This window comes from Macrobrachium nipponense, chromosome 39 (genome assembly GCF_015104395.2).
Source record: "Macrobrachium nipponense isolate FS-2020 chromosome 39, ASM1510439v2, whole genome shotgun sequence".
Taxonomy (NCBI): domain Eukaryota; kingdom Metazoa; phylum Arthropoda; class Malacostraca; order Decapoda; family Palaemonidae; genus Macrobrachium; species Macrobrachium nipponense.
In genome coordinates this window covers 54,778,320-54,793,005 of record NC_061099.1, presented here as the reverse complement: position 1 = coordinate 54,793,005, position 14,686 = coordinate 54,778,320, and the positions used below count along the sequence as shown (strand labels likewise).

Below are 14,686 nucleotides of genomic sequence, written 5' to 3'. Positions count from 1 at the left end.
CACTTTTGAAAGTAGAAGTAATATATGCTAATTTGTGCTCATCATAAATCTTACCTGTATCTACACTTTGTCTTAATAATATTGCAAGTGGCTTTGCAATAGAATGAACTTCTTTCTTTAACAAAATAGCAGGGACACCATCAGGCCCTGCTGCAGCTCCATTTTTAATTTCATTAATAGCCTGCACAATATCAGCTTCATTAATATCTATGTCTGCTGAATATTCAATATTTTCATCCCTTACTTCTATATCATTATCTTCATTATCAATTCTAGGGGTGAATTCTCTCTTATATCGTTCTGCCATTATGTTGCATATTTCCTTTTTTTCATTCGTTAATCTCCCTTCAATTCTTAGAGGGCCTGTTTCTCTTCTTCTTTTATTCATCTTTTTCACATACGAGTATAATAGTTTGGGGTTTTGCTTGATATTTACTAGGGTTTTTTCTTCCAAGTCCCGTTTTTCCTTTTCTTTTGATTGTATAATCTTTTGTTCTGCATTTTTATCTTACTTTTCAGTTCAATCACTTTCCATGCATTTCTTTTCTTTTGCAAGAACTTTTTTCCACTTTCTGATTTTCTGGAACAAGATCCTTCTGTCTCTTGGTATGCATGACTGATGTTTACTTTTCTTCTTTGGTATATATTTATCCACTATTTTCTCTAATATTTTATATAATATCCCCATATTTACCTTTATATCATCACTTATGAAAATGTTATCTCAATCTTTGTTTAATTCTTCATTTATTTCTGATCATTTTATATTTTTACTGTAGAAGTTGTATTTTCCATATCCTTCCCACTTTTTCATTTCTTGCTTATCTCTGTTTTCACTTGCTTTGGAATGGACTGTTAATTCTATGACATATGGTCTGAAATACTCGCATTATAAACTATTATTTCTTTAACATAATTCAGCTCGTTCACAAATACTAGGTCTAAAGTATTTTCCTTTCTTGTTGGCAGGTGATTTATTTGTTGAATGTTGTATTCTAGTAGCATATCTAATAGCTTTTCAAATTGCCTCTTATCTTCTGCACTACTATTACTTTCTTTTTTATATGTATAAATACAACCACAATCTCCTATTCGTTCTTTCCAGTCTATGAAAGGAAAGTTAAAGTCTCTGGATAGGAGAATAGTCCAGTCCTTGTGATTTCTACACATATCCAATTTTTCTATTATTGTGTCAAACTCTTTAGTATTAGGGGGTCTATATATTACTATGTTCATTAATTTTTCAGATTCAAATTCTACCGCTATTAGTTCACATTCTGAGTTACTATATTTCTCATATATTTTTCCTTGTTTTTTGTCTTTCCCATATATCGCGGTTCCCCCTTGATTCCTATTTTTTCTATCTGATCTATAAGTTTGGAACCCTTTTATTTGATCATCATTCCCAGTCTCCTGGGAATACCAGGTTTCGCTTATATTCATTATATCTATTTTCTTTTCAGTTTGGGTTAGTTCTTCTAAGTACTCTATTTTTCTTTTTGAGTTACTCGTAACTAAACCCTGCGCATTCAACACTATGATGGTTTGCGTGTTTTCTCCTTCATTTAATATGGGTAATAATAAGGATTTTTCCACGTCTTTTTCCTGTTCTGTTATGTTATTCTTTTCTTCATTTCCAGAAATTCTGACATTAAAAACCCAACTTTTTCATAATATTTGATCTTCCTTCATCATAATTATTCATTTTGTGTCTGAATCTGCAATTTTCTCCGTATCTGCAATATCCTCTTGCATCGTAAATACAGTATTTATCTCTTGAGCTGTATCTTGGAGCTGATGCTTGGAAATTCGTTGCTGACAATCCATATTGCGGTGATGGCTTGCTTTTTTCCTTCACCTCATATTCTTTGTTCCTCTCTTTATTTGTTTCTTTCTTATTTTGGATTTTATTATTTGATTGATTATTTAATTGATTTTGATTCATGGCTACAGGGTGCATATATTTACATCTTTTGTCGAACTTTCATCCTTTTCCTTCTTTTAGGTTTTTGCATATTTTTGGATGTAGATCTCTGCAATCATCCTCATAGCCATCTAGGTATGCACATTTACCATAGATTTCATAGTTGTGACATACCCTGGGATGTTTGTAGTAACATCTTTCTCCGAATCTGCAATTCCCTATTTTCAAAAGGTTGCAGACTTTGTCTTTCTTGTCTATTTTTTCCTCTTTCCCATCAGTGTGCAGACCTAGGTAGAGCTTCTTCGCGATTTTCTTTTGTGTTGTCATGTCGTAATTTATTTCTTCGTATGTATGCTGCTTGATTGCCTCATATGTAGTATCAAAGAGAGAGAGAGAGAGAGAGAGAGAGAGAGAGAGAGAGAGAGAGAGAGAGAGAGAGAGAGAGAGAGAGAGAGAGAGAGAGTTTTAGGAGAGGAAGTTAATAAAGGAGGAGATAAAAAGAAATATAAACCTAGTCCAAAAACCAGACTAGTTAGTACCAATATACATACTAATGATTGATTGACTATGAAATTTGGGTTTTCAGGACCAAGCGCTGGAATCCATCAGGATTATTCAACGCCCTAATAAAAATAAAATATATAAATTAATATGATACATTATGACTAAGTGAATGATACCATTGTTCAAATATGAACGGGAAAAAATGAAGAATGATGGACAGATAAAACCAATAAAAAAATAAATAATTATCAAAATTTCATATTTAAAAATATGTACTTTATAAAATGAAAATGACTAAAATTGTTACTAAATACGTATACTGAAATTATATCTCATTAAAATAACTAGATTCTTTCAGATAACCCATAAGGTTATCTACCTCAATACCATCATTTAAAATTTCTAAAATAGTCTTCCAAGCTATTAAATACTATACCCTAAGTGATTAAATCTAGGACAGTGCACCAGCATGTGCTCGACGGATAGCTGACCATCACAGTGAGCGCAAACTGGGGTACTGGCTCCCTCTTAAAATATAACTATGGGTGAAGCCGGTATGGCCAATCCGAAACCATGTTAGGATGATCTCGAATTTTCTGATACTGGTAAACTTAATTCCATTAATCATCTTCATCCTTGTTCAACCAAATTATAAATTTGATAGGATGGCTTGTCCATATTGTAGTAGACTAACAACAGCTGCTTAAGTCAGGCAGAATCCTATGTTAAAGCACTAAAAATTCTGTCTGCTTCGGTAATGTTAAAAATAGCTAAAAACAAAAGGTTAGCGTCTGCAGACTCTGAAAGTGTTTCCGACTATGAAGATTATTATGATTTTCTTATTTATTCTACCATTCAGTAGAGTAAATTATGGGCCCAAGACATGCCTGCCTCTCCTGCTCTCTCTTCTCTCTCTCTCTCTCTCTCTCGTCTCTCTCTCTCTCTCTCTCTCTCTCTCTCTCTCTCTCTGCAAGTTTCTGATTCACATTCTCCTCACTGCCTCACTGTGTTTTCTTTTCCGCTGCTTTCCCATCTTTACAGAAAATGGCAGAGGACCATCCCCAAGTTTGAAATTAATCCAAAAATTGCCTGAAGGGAAAACCGAGGCCATAAAAGCAGGCAACGGAAGAAAATTGGCCTCACTCACTCATCTCACTCACTACTCATCCAGTCAGTCTCCAGCCATGACCCCAACACGTGCCCTTAATCTCGCACGAGCTGTCCTGGACCATCGCTGACTGAATTTGGATGAAGACCCCCACCATTGGTGCCCTTGAGAAGAGGGATCCTACAATAATTTAAGGTAAAGTGCGGGTCTAGTGACAGTCCTTGTATCTTTTCCTGTATTTCTTTCTGTTATTTTCCTGTCTTGGCTTGTGTGATCTGTCATTGTTACTCCTTGTCAATCGCATCCACAGCTGTGCTCACCTATTCTATAAGCCACTCTGATTTAAGGGCTGTGGTTCCCTTGAATGTGGTGTATTTAGGCTTGTTGCCTTATTGACCCCGACATTAGCAAATGCTACGAGAATTTACAGGGAGATAATGTAAGTGTGTGTCTGTGTTCACATCTTCCCCTTCAATACAGTAATGTTCTGAGTAGTAATTTATTCATTTCCTTGCCCACTGAGGAAATTCTGAGAATGCAAGATTTATATTAAGTAAGTCTAAAGTGTTGGTGGCATCACCACACGTCCAACCCTTTATGTGCCGCACGTGTTGATAGAACATCCTGTGTTACAGATACCCTGCCACATCCATCATTGCTGTGTGAGGTGGAACTCTCATTCCTTGTGAGAGGCTCTGGCTTTTATCTGCGCTGCAACCCCCACACATGTTGGCCCCTCCGAATATGTGTTCTGGTGCTACAAGCAACTGTTTCCAGTACTAAGTCGGACTTTCAGAGTCATTAACGCCCTTGCTGGCACCTTGCACACATAGAGTAATTAGTGTCCAAATATATCCCCTGTAAATTTGACTCTTAAGAGCTTTCTTTACACTTTCCCCTTGAGTTTTCATCTTGGCCCTCAGCCATATAACTTCTTTTATAAATCGAGCTTGAAAGGGGTCTTTTGAGTAGTCAGATCAATTCTTATACCTTGTATTTTCAGATTTATAAAAAGATACATTCCTAGATTGGCTCAAGAGCGCAGATCCTTGGAAATATTCATCAAGAGACAGGATGCTGTGTGTATGCTCCTCTTGCACTGAAGGCAATCACAATATGGTTTTTTTTATTTTCTTGGGTGGAGCAAGCCAGAGAATTGTTCTAATAGCCTGATTTTACTTATAAGCATTACGGATCTCCTAACCTCAACTGACTCTTTCGTACTAAAACTTTGGGGCACCCCCCGTGGTTCTGCCATTCTATGAACACAAAACTTTTAAAATATGCATGACAATCCTTTTACCATTTTTGAAAAAGAATGCTTGTGGTGAGGTTTGTCGTTCCTCTGAGCAGCGATATTAAATTTGCTATTATAGGATGACATTTATATTGTCCAAGAAAATGCCTTTTTGCTATTTCAGTGAATGTATTTCAGTTTTTTCTGGAATAGTCATTTTTTTACTCTTTTACTAGAAATGTAAAATATTCCTAACCATATCATATGAATAAAGTATTTCCAGCCACACAATAACTTTATCAAAAGATATAATAAAATTTTAACATAAGATATTTACATGGTCGAGTAAATGTTTTTACCTTAAGCTTGAATAGCTTGGATAGATGGAGAATGTTGATGATTTAACTGACCTTATGCCAACAGGGGTAGATGGCCCCCAGAATGCCCCTGCCCTCACTGAACCATTGGATACATTGCTACATGTAAGGTATGATTAGCCTAAATTTTCATACATTGCTGACCAGGGGTACAGGAGTTCTAGGCTTCCTGATTTTTCTAGCAGTGGCTATTATTGTTCAATATCAAATTAAAATATCAACCAAAATGAGCATAATGGATCTGATGCAGATATCAACCACTAAATGAAATGTCATACCAGTCTAGCACTGGTTATCATTTTGGGACAGAGACATACAAATGATGGCATTCCCTGGCTTTCCTCCAAATTAGTTCATCATGATTCTTTGAAAGGTATTCTTTAATCCATTCTCCCTCCCAAAAGATCACAAGATTTACTACTTTGAATTCTTAATTCAGACTTCCCTGAGTCCTGGGGTTGGACTCTCTTCGAGTTGTTCAAAATGTGGGATAAACAACAGAAAGATTGTGCATTTAACTAACTTCATGCAAAGGTGAAAATTTCATGTTCCTGATCCACTTCCTTGGACCATAGTTCATCCCTCCCCTGCACTTAATTCTTTTAATACCTATTGAAAAAAATTAATTTTAGATCACTATCTGTTTCAATACTGATCTCATTGGCTCATGGGCCACCCCCATATAGTGTCAATGAAATCCATTGATAACCTGCAGAAACATTATTAAGTCACTTTTGAGAGGCTTTGTTAGTGAAGGTAATGACTTAAAGTATTAAAGGGAATTCTCGTAGACAGTTCCTCTTGCATTTGGCATTTCACCACCAGTTTTGTATTAGTAGAGCAGGAATGTTTGCTTCAGTTAAGCCCTAACTACATGTAAAGAAGTCTAATCTCTCCAACATTTTTCATAGTACATAATTATGTATAATGAAACAAAAGAATAAGCACTAAATTTTGAGAGATCTGATTCTTACAAAACTATAGTTAAAATAGTAAAATCAAATTTCAGGGAAGATAAGAAACATATACTTTGCCATTGTACGTGATAACAAGTGTCCTTTTTCAGAATACCATGTGTATAAGCTAACTAATATTCAAACAAGTTATCTGTAATAAAAAATTTTCAAAGATATGTATATAAAGCCAGAAATGATCAATTTGATAAATTACCACAAAATCTTACAATAAATTTATATAAAACTTTGTTCAGTACTTACAGATGCTTTTCCATATGGAACTAGATGTAACTCAATAATATCTTTCAATTTCTTGTAAGCTGGTGTTAACTGCTTCATAACAAAGTGCCTGCTGTCTGGACACAAAGCCTCATAATAGACTGCCACATTCATGGGAGGGTTGACTTCAACTTCCTGAAAAAGCAAGAAAAAAGTCAAATAGTATACCATTTTTCTTAAACCATGTACTCTGACTTTTCATAGACAATAAATAAATCCCACACACAAACAAAATGCATGTTACACTACTGTAATTTCATATCAGAATTCAAACCGTTAGCTCAAAACACCAGTGTCAGTGGAGGATGCATGAGTGCATGCACAGCTACAAGCTTTCTGACAACTATGGGAATTTTAACCATTAACAATAATTTCATAGTATACTAATATTTCTAATGCTGTAATGAAGAGTTTTTGAGATATCATGCCAACACGGGCGCCTATTCTAACTTTCACTTAACAAAGGAAAATTCAGGTAAAGGACTGTATACTTGTCACAGCTTAGTACAATTAACCATAACTTCAGGTCCACATGCATCTCATGAAGTTGGAAAATAAATCTAAATACCCCTAAAATACAATCATATAAATCAAAGTATGTTATTCAATCAAAATAGAATCCATATATCATGATCATTAAACTTTATTTTAAATCAGGTTTTCATTTCGGGGATGCGACAAAATGAGTTCTCTCCTCTGAAATCTATGACAAATTTCTGCTGAATTTCCATCTGATCCACGTCTGTATGACCTTTAAATGCATTTCTGGACAGATTGACAACATCAAATAATATTTAACATTATTTCAGATTGCTAAAAGTAACTATAAAAGCCAAACATTCCATGAAAGTTATTTAACTTCACTCAAAATGAGCAAAACGCTTTACAGAAATTTTTTTTACAAAACCATTCAACTTGTGAGCATCATTCTACAAAGCAAAATGGCCTTATATGAGAAAAAAAACAGGAAAATAAATAGGGATATATACACACACATATATATACATGTAAATGCAATAGCCAAATCCCCTCTAACATCTTGAATGTATCTGGTAAAAATGACCAGTACAAATACAAACATACATACATACATGCATGCATACATACATATACACAGAGCTGGGAAGTACTTAAGTACAAAAGTACTTAAGTACGTACTTAAGTACATTTGTGTACTTTAAAAATGTACTTCAAGTACTTTTAGAAATGAGTACTTAAGTACAGTACTTAAGTACTTTTTTATTGTACTTAAGTACAAAGTACTTAAGTACTTTGCATTAAATATTTTATAAAATTATTATTTATTTAGTTCTATATGATTTTTTTTTTACATACTTGAGTAAATTCAATAATAGCTATGATCATGTTATGCATAGTCTGTAGAGTTGAATTTCACTAACACTGACGTGCGTAACTGAGACGTTCAAAGACTGTTTAAACTGCTCTAGAACAATCAAAATCTGTGCAGTTCCTTGTTTGTGATGTACACAATAATGCGTAATTCCCATCTAAATTATCCTAATCCATATGTTTTGAAAGTATTTTAACATAGCTACTCACAATAGTTTATAGTAAAAAGATTTCCATTGTTGTTATGTTATGCTTTCTGGGATTTTTAAATTCTTACGAGTTTTGAACAAGTTCTGAACTGGTTAGCCAGGCAGAGCTATGTGTAGCAAGGACAAGGAGGTTTCAGTTGGCAATGGCAGTGACAGAGTAAGGTTCAGCGCGTGCGTCTCGTTGACTTGTGTTGATTGTTTGAACGTGTGGTTTTACCCAAGTATTACTGGTACAGTGTACTTATGTGATTAGCAAAATGGACTCGAGCTCTATAACTCCTAGAAGAGACCAAATATTCCCATCAACATCTAGTTCAAAGGAACAATCAGCAACAGATTCTATCGACGCATGTCCTGAAGATGACGATCAGAGTGCCGTGTCTTCACTTCATCCACTCTTTGATGGGACGTATTTCAAGATAAAATCAAGAAAGAAGGATTCAACTCTATGTACTTGCACATGTCAGCTGTGTAGTGCAGAGATTTCAGCTTCTACTAATGTGACAACTAATCTCTACAAGCACTTGAAGGTATGATTTCATATTAGTTTGATTATGCTGTATGCATTAACGTTATTCAAGACTCTGCAATATTATTTTGTTAGCTGACACAAAGAGTTAGTGAATAATGCTTGTTTAATAATATCGTACATTACCTAACCTAATTCGGTAGGAGATTTGTACATTTGCAGTGCCACATATGTACATTATTATTATCATAATATGAGGTACAGTCTTCATTGCACTTAGGGCACTGGACGTGCGTGAAGCAATAATGGCAACTGTCACTCACCCTTACTTCAAGTTGAGGTGGGTTACAATTAGTGCAAAATGGAGCCATGAAAATAAAAAAGAACTTGTTAAAAAGATGCTCATTGAATCTGCAAATGAACTTTCAGTTTCATTGCCTCCTTCTAATGTAGACTCAGCGACCAGTGGATCAGAAGAAGAGGATTATTTTGGTTTTAGGTTTTAAGGAAAAAGGAACTGCTAGTCAACCTTCTGGTCACATGTCAGTTGATATGCAGATCCTCGAATTTCTTAAGGATAAAGGATCTTCAAAGCCTCAACAAATATCCCTTAGTGAAATCTTTATTTTTAAGATACAATACAACTATACCATCGTCTGCTCCAGTTGAGAGGCTTTTTTCTGTGGCTGGAATGACCCTCACACCCAAGAGGTCCTCATTGGCTGACAAAACATTTGAGTGACTTATGTTAATAAGAACTAATAATAAATTTTGCACCTGAGTTATCTTCCACTAACATAAATTTCCACTGCAAACTGTATTAAATTCATAATTGCAGGAAACTGGAAAGGTAACTATTCAATAAGTACCACTTGGTTGAACAATTATTATTTAGTGATACAATAGATAGTATTTTGGGTTGTGAAAGAATTTAGTACTCATATGTGCGATACTAGTAATATTTAACAAATCTGTATTCAATTAGTAGCTATAAGTCTTGAAGTCTTTTGTGAGAAAAGGTGCCATTTATGAAAAAGTAACTTTTAAGTTTATTTTGGTTTAGTTTTATTGTTCGAAATGTGCCATCTATAATCTTCAGCATTAAATGAATGTAACCTGTCAGTTCATTTTATTTATTTACTATTTTTACCACTTTACTATTTTTACAACTGTATTAAATTCATAATTGCAGGAAACTGGAAAGGTAACTATTCAGTAAATACCACTTGGTTGAACAATTATTATTTAGTGATACAATAGATACAAATGTACTTAAGTACTTTATTGTACTTAGTACTTAAGTACTTTTTGCTTGAGTACTTAGTACTTAGTACTTAAGTACATTAAAAGTACTTAGTGCCCAGCTCTGCATATACATATATATATATATATATATCATACATATATACATATATATATATATATATATATATATATATGTATATATATATATACAGTAAGTCCTCGGGTTACGCCGGTCTCGACTTACGATGTTTCATGGTTACGAACGCGCCCCCATAAAAATATAAAAAATAATATTTTGCGTCGTTCCGTCTTACGCGGTTTAGTGTCGTAAGCGACGTAAACAAACGCGAACTAGTTCCGGGCGCACGGCGGAAGAATACGCTTTGTGGGGGAGAGGACGGCGTCGCTTCGCTACGCTCATTCCTCGCCCATACGCCATTTTGGTTGTTTACACTGCCTCTCTCTCCCTCGTGTTGTATCGTTTTTGTAACTTTTTGCTCTTTGTTATGGCTCCCAAGCGCAAGGCGGACTCTTCTGATGGTAGTGCATCGAAGAAAAGAAAGGCCATCACCATGGAAATTAAAGTGGACATTATAAAGCGATCTGAGAAGGGAGAAACGCCAACAAACATTGGCCGCTCGCTTGGCCTTAGCCGTTCGACCGTTGCTACCATTATCAAAGATAAAGAGCGCATCGTTGAACATGTGAAAGGATCTGCTCCTATGAAAGCGACAGTGATAACTAAGCAGCGTAGTGGTCTAATAATTGAAATGGAAAGGTTATTGGTGCTTTGGTTGGAAGACCAAAATCAACGGCGTATCCCAGTCAGCCTTATGGTGATTCAGGAGAAGGCGAAAAGATTGTTTGAAGCGTTGAAAAAAGAAAAGGGGGAGGGAAGTGAAAGTGAAGAGTTTGTGGCTAGTAGGGGTTGGTTTATGCGATTTAAGGCTCGGGCCAATTACCATAACCTTAAAGTGCAAGGTGAAGCTGCTAGTGGGGATGAGAAAGCAGCGAGTGAATTTCCTAAAGCATTGTCTGAGATAATTAAGGAGGGGGGTTATTCTGCTCAGCAAGTGTTTAACGTAGACGAGACAGGTTTGTTTTGGAAACGTATGCCTAACCGCACTTACATCGCCAACGAGGAGAAGTCAGCACCCGGTCATAAAGCCAGCAAGGAGAGGCTAACTTTACTTCTTGGGGGTAATGCTGCTGGCGACTTCAAACTGAAGCCCTTGTTGGTGTATCAGGCTGAAAATCCAAGGGCACTCAAGGGCATTTGGAAGGGTCAACTACCAGTAATTTGGAAGTCCAACAAGAAGGCATGGGTGACACTTGCAGTGTTTGAGGACTGGTTCGTAAACCATTTTGTTCCAAGTGTGGAGCGGTATTGCGCCTCCAAGGGTATCCCCTTTAAGGTGTTGCTAGTGCTGGACAATGCCCCTGGACACCCTGCCAGCTGGGAGACTTCAACCCTAATGTCAAGGTGGTTTACCTTCCACCTAATACCACGGCCCTTTTACAGCCTATGGACCAAGGAGTGATTGCTTCGTTCAAGGCCTACTACCTACGAAGGACAATTGCTATGGCTTTACAGGCAACTGAAACCAAGAAGGACTTGACTCTGAAGGACTTTTGGAAATCCTACAACATCCTTGATGCTGTAAAGAACATTGCTAATTCCTGGGAGGAGGTTAAGCAAACAAACATGAATGGTATCTGGAAGAAAATTTGTCCTCAATTTGTGAATGATTTCCATGGGTTTGAGGACACAGTTCAGCTAGTTGTCAAGAACGTTGTTGCCCTGAGTAAGGAAATCAATTTGGAGATGGAGGTTGATGATGTTACAGAGCTGCTGGAGTCTCATGGCGAGGAGTTATCTGCTGAGGACCTGATACAACTGGAGAAGCAGATGATAGAGGAAGAAGAAGAAGCACCCACCCCAGAGCCTAAGGCTTTCACAAGGCAGGACTTGACAAGAGGTTTTGCAGAGTTGCAGCAAGCGTTGTAAACTTTTGAGGCTCAGGATCCCAACTTGGACAGGTTCACTAGGGTTTCCAGAGGCGTCATGGATTTGATGCAGTGTTACAAGGAGATCTTGGATGAAAAGAGGTCGCTCTCTGTTCAGACTAACCTGGAGCAGTATTTTAAGAAGGTAGAGAGGCCTGCAGGAGATCCTGTACCCTCTACCTCAGCTGCCTCTGCTAATCCAGACTCGCCTGCCCCACAATCTCCAGCACCTTCTGAATGTTCTGCTAACCCAGACTCACCTGCCCCAGTATCTCCAGCACCTTCTGTAGGTTCTGCCTCACCTAAAGACTCACCTGCCCCAGCATCTCCAGTAGTATGTTCTGCCTCACCTCAAGAATCACCTGCCTCAGCATCTCCAGTAGTATGTTCTGCCTCACCTCAAGAATCACCTGCCTCAGCATCTCCAGCATCTTCTGGAGGTTCTTTTTCTCTTCACTAACCTCCCCCAGTCTCTCCAGCACTGCAGCTTCCTCTCCAGTGTGCAAGCCAATCAAATTAATAAAGGTAAGGAATTGTTCTCTCGTTGTTATTCATAGGTATTTACATTAAATCATGTGGTATTTTTTAATGTTCCGACTTACACTGAAAATCGTGTTACGACGCATCTTAAGAACGGATCAACGTCGTAACTCGAGGACCCCCTGTATATATATATATATATATATATATATATATATATATATATATATATATATATATATATATATATATATATATATATATATATATATATATATACTATATATATATATATATATGTCATATCACATTACAGTGATTCATATACAAATATCGAGCTACAAATGTCCTTTAATATCTAATTCGTGCTACCTCGGAATTAATATATTTTCATATATGTTTAACCGAAGGGAATTTTTTTAGGCAATATAGATTTGCCGGCTGACGGGTGGCAGGGTGGGCTAAGGCTTCACTGTCGTCCTGGATTTGAAGGTGTCGATGGTTTGTGCCCGTCAGCCGGCAAATCTATTATCGCCTAAAAAAAATTCCCCTTCGGTTAAACATATATGAAAATATATTAATTCCGATGGTAGCACGAATTAGATATTAAAGGACATTTGTAGCTCGTAATATATATACTAATCATACATACATACATACATACATACTACATACATACAATAAATACTACATACATACATCACACACACACACATATATATATATATATATATAATATATATATATATATATATATATATATATATATATATATATATCTTCTTTCCCTCTGTTATCCCTATATTGAGGGGTTGGTTGCCTGATGCGCCTTCTCCACTGCCTTCTATTAAAGGCATAATCCTCCACCAAACCTCTTCTCCCCATATCTTCCTTCACTTTATCTTACCATCTAATTCTCTGTATCCCTCTCAATCTTCTTCCTCTTAACAGGTTCTTCCCAAGCCCCTCTTCACTCTCTCCTCGTCATCCATCCTCAACACATGCCCATACCATCTCAATCGCGACTCTTATCACCTCTGTAATCTTTTTTTCTAAATTTTCCAATCTCTCAAAACGCAATATTCCCATAATCAACCTCATCCTTCTCATCTCTGTTCTCTCAAGCTCTATATATATTTATCCAGGCAGTCCCCGGTTAACGACATGCTTGGTTAATGGCGATCCCGTTTTATGGTGCTTGTCTAGAGCAATAAAATTGGCAATTTATGGCGCCATAACGGACCAAGTTTTGGTTATCGGCGCCATAGGGTACCAATAATAGAGTTATGGTGCCATAACATACCTGTCAGAGGCACCATTAGCCCTTAAACGCCGAGCTGCTATTTACCAGTGTCTCTCGTATGCCGGAGGCGTTTGGGAGTAAGCACTGAAGCAGAAAAAAAAGTTTTTTCAAAAAATCACAGCACGCTTAGTTTTTAAGATGAAGAGTTCATTTTTGTCTCCTTTTTTTGTCATTGCCTGAAGTTTAGTATGCAACCATCAGAAATGAAAAAATATCATTATCATATATAAATATTGGAATATATGACAGCGTGAAAAAAAATTTCATATATAATTGTATACAAATCGCGCTGTGAGCAAAACTGTTATAGCTAATGAGTTAATTTTTTTCGTTGTATTGTAGACTAAATTCCAATGATTTTGGTATATAACAAATTGTAAAACGATCAAAGCAACACAGAGAAAATATCACAAAATGATGCATGAATTTGTAATGCGCGGATGTAAAAAAAGTTTTTTTTCAAAAATTCACCATAAATCGAAATATCGTGCTAGAGACTTCCTGTTTGTTGCAAAATGAGGGTAATTGATTGAATATTATAAGACTGTAATTGTTTTAGCTTACAATTGCAGTTTTCGACCATTTCGGTCGAGTTAAAGTTGACCGAAGGTCGAATTTTTCTATTTATCGTGATTTATATGAAAATATTTCAAATCTAATAAAAGTTACAACCATGAGTTATTTTTTATTGTATTCTACATGAAATTGCGCATATTTTCCTATATAAAACTTTAAATAACGGCTGATATAAAACGGTGCAAACATTATGACAAACTGACAAAAGAATTTCTGATTTATTCGGCAGAGTTACCGTGCGGACATAAGGAAAAAGTTTTTTCAAAAATTCACCATAAATCGAAATATTGTGCTCGAGTTTTCCAATTTGTTGCAAAATGAAGGTAAATGATTGAATATTACTAGAATGTAAGAGTTTTAGCTTACAATTGCGTTTTTCGATCATTTCGGTCGAGTCAAATTTGACCAAAGGTTGAAATTTTGGCACAAAGTGATTTATATGAAAATATTTCAAAACTGATAAAAGCTACAACCATGTGTTGTTTTTCGTTGTATCCACATGAAATTGCGCACAATTTCATATATAAAACTTTATGTAATGGCTGATATAAAACGGTGCAAACATTACGACAAACTGACGAAAGAATTTCTAATTTTTTTGGCAGAGTTACCGCAAGGACATAAAGAAATGGTTTCTTTTTCAAAAATTCACCATAAATCGA

The 14,686-nt window shown here is 36.1% G+C and overlaps 1 protein-coding gene across 1 annotated transcript in view; it reads right to left on the bottom strand.

Moving 5' to 3' along the window:
* Positions 1-14,686, bottom strand: part of LOC135210359 (gamma-interferon-inducible lysosomal thiol reductase-like) — a 68,447-nt gene that overhangs the window by 37,127 nt on the left and 16,634 nt on the right. The window contains exon 2 of the mRNA XM_064243257.1: positions 6,368-6,520. Within this exon, the coding sequence (XP_064099327.1) occupies positions 6,368-6,520 (153 nt within the window). The remainder of the gene's footprint in view (positions 1-6,367; positions 6,521-14,686) is intronic.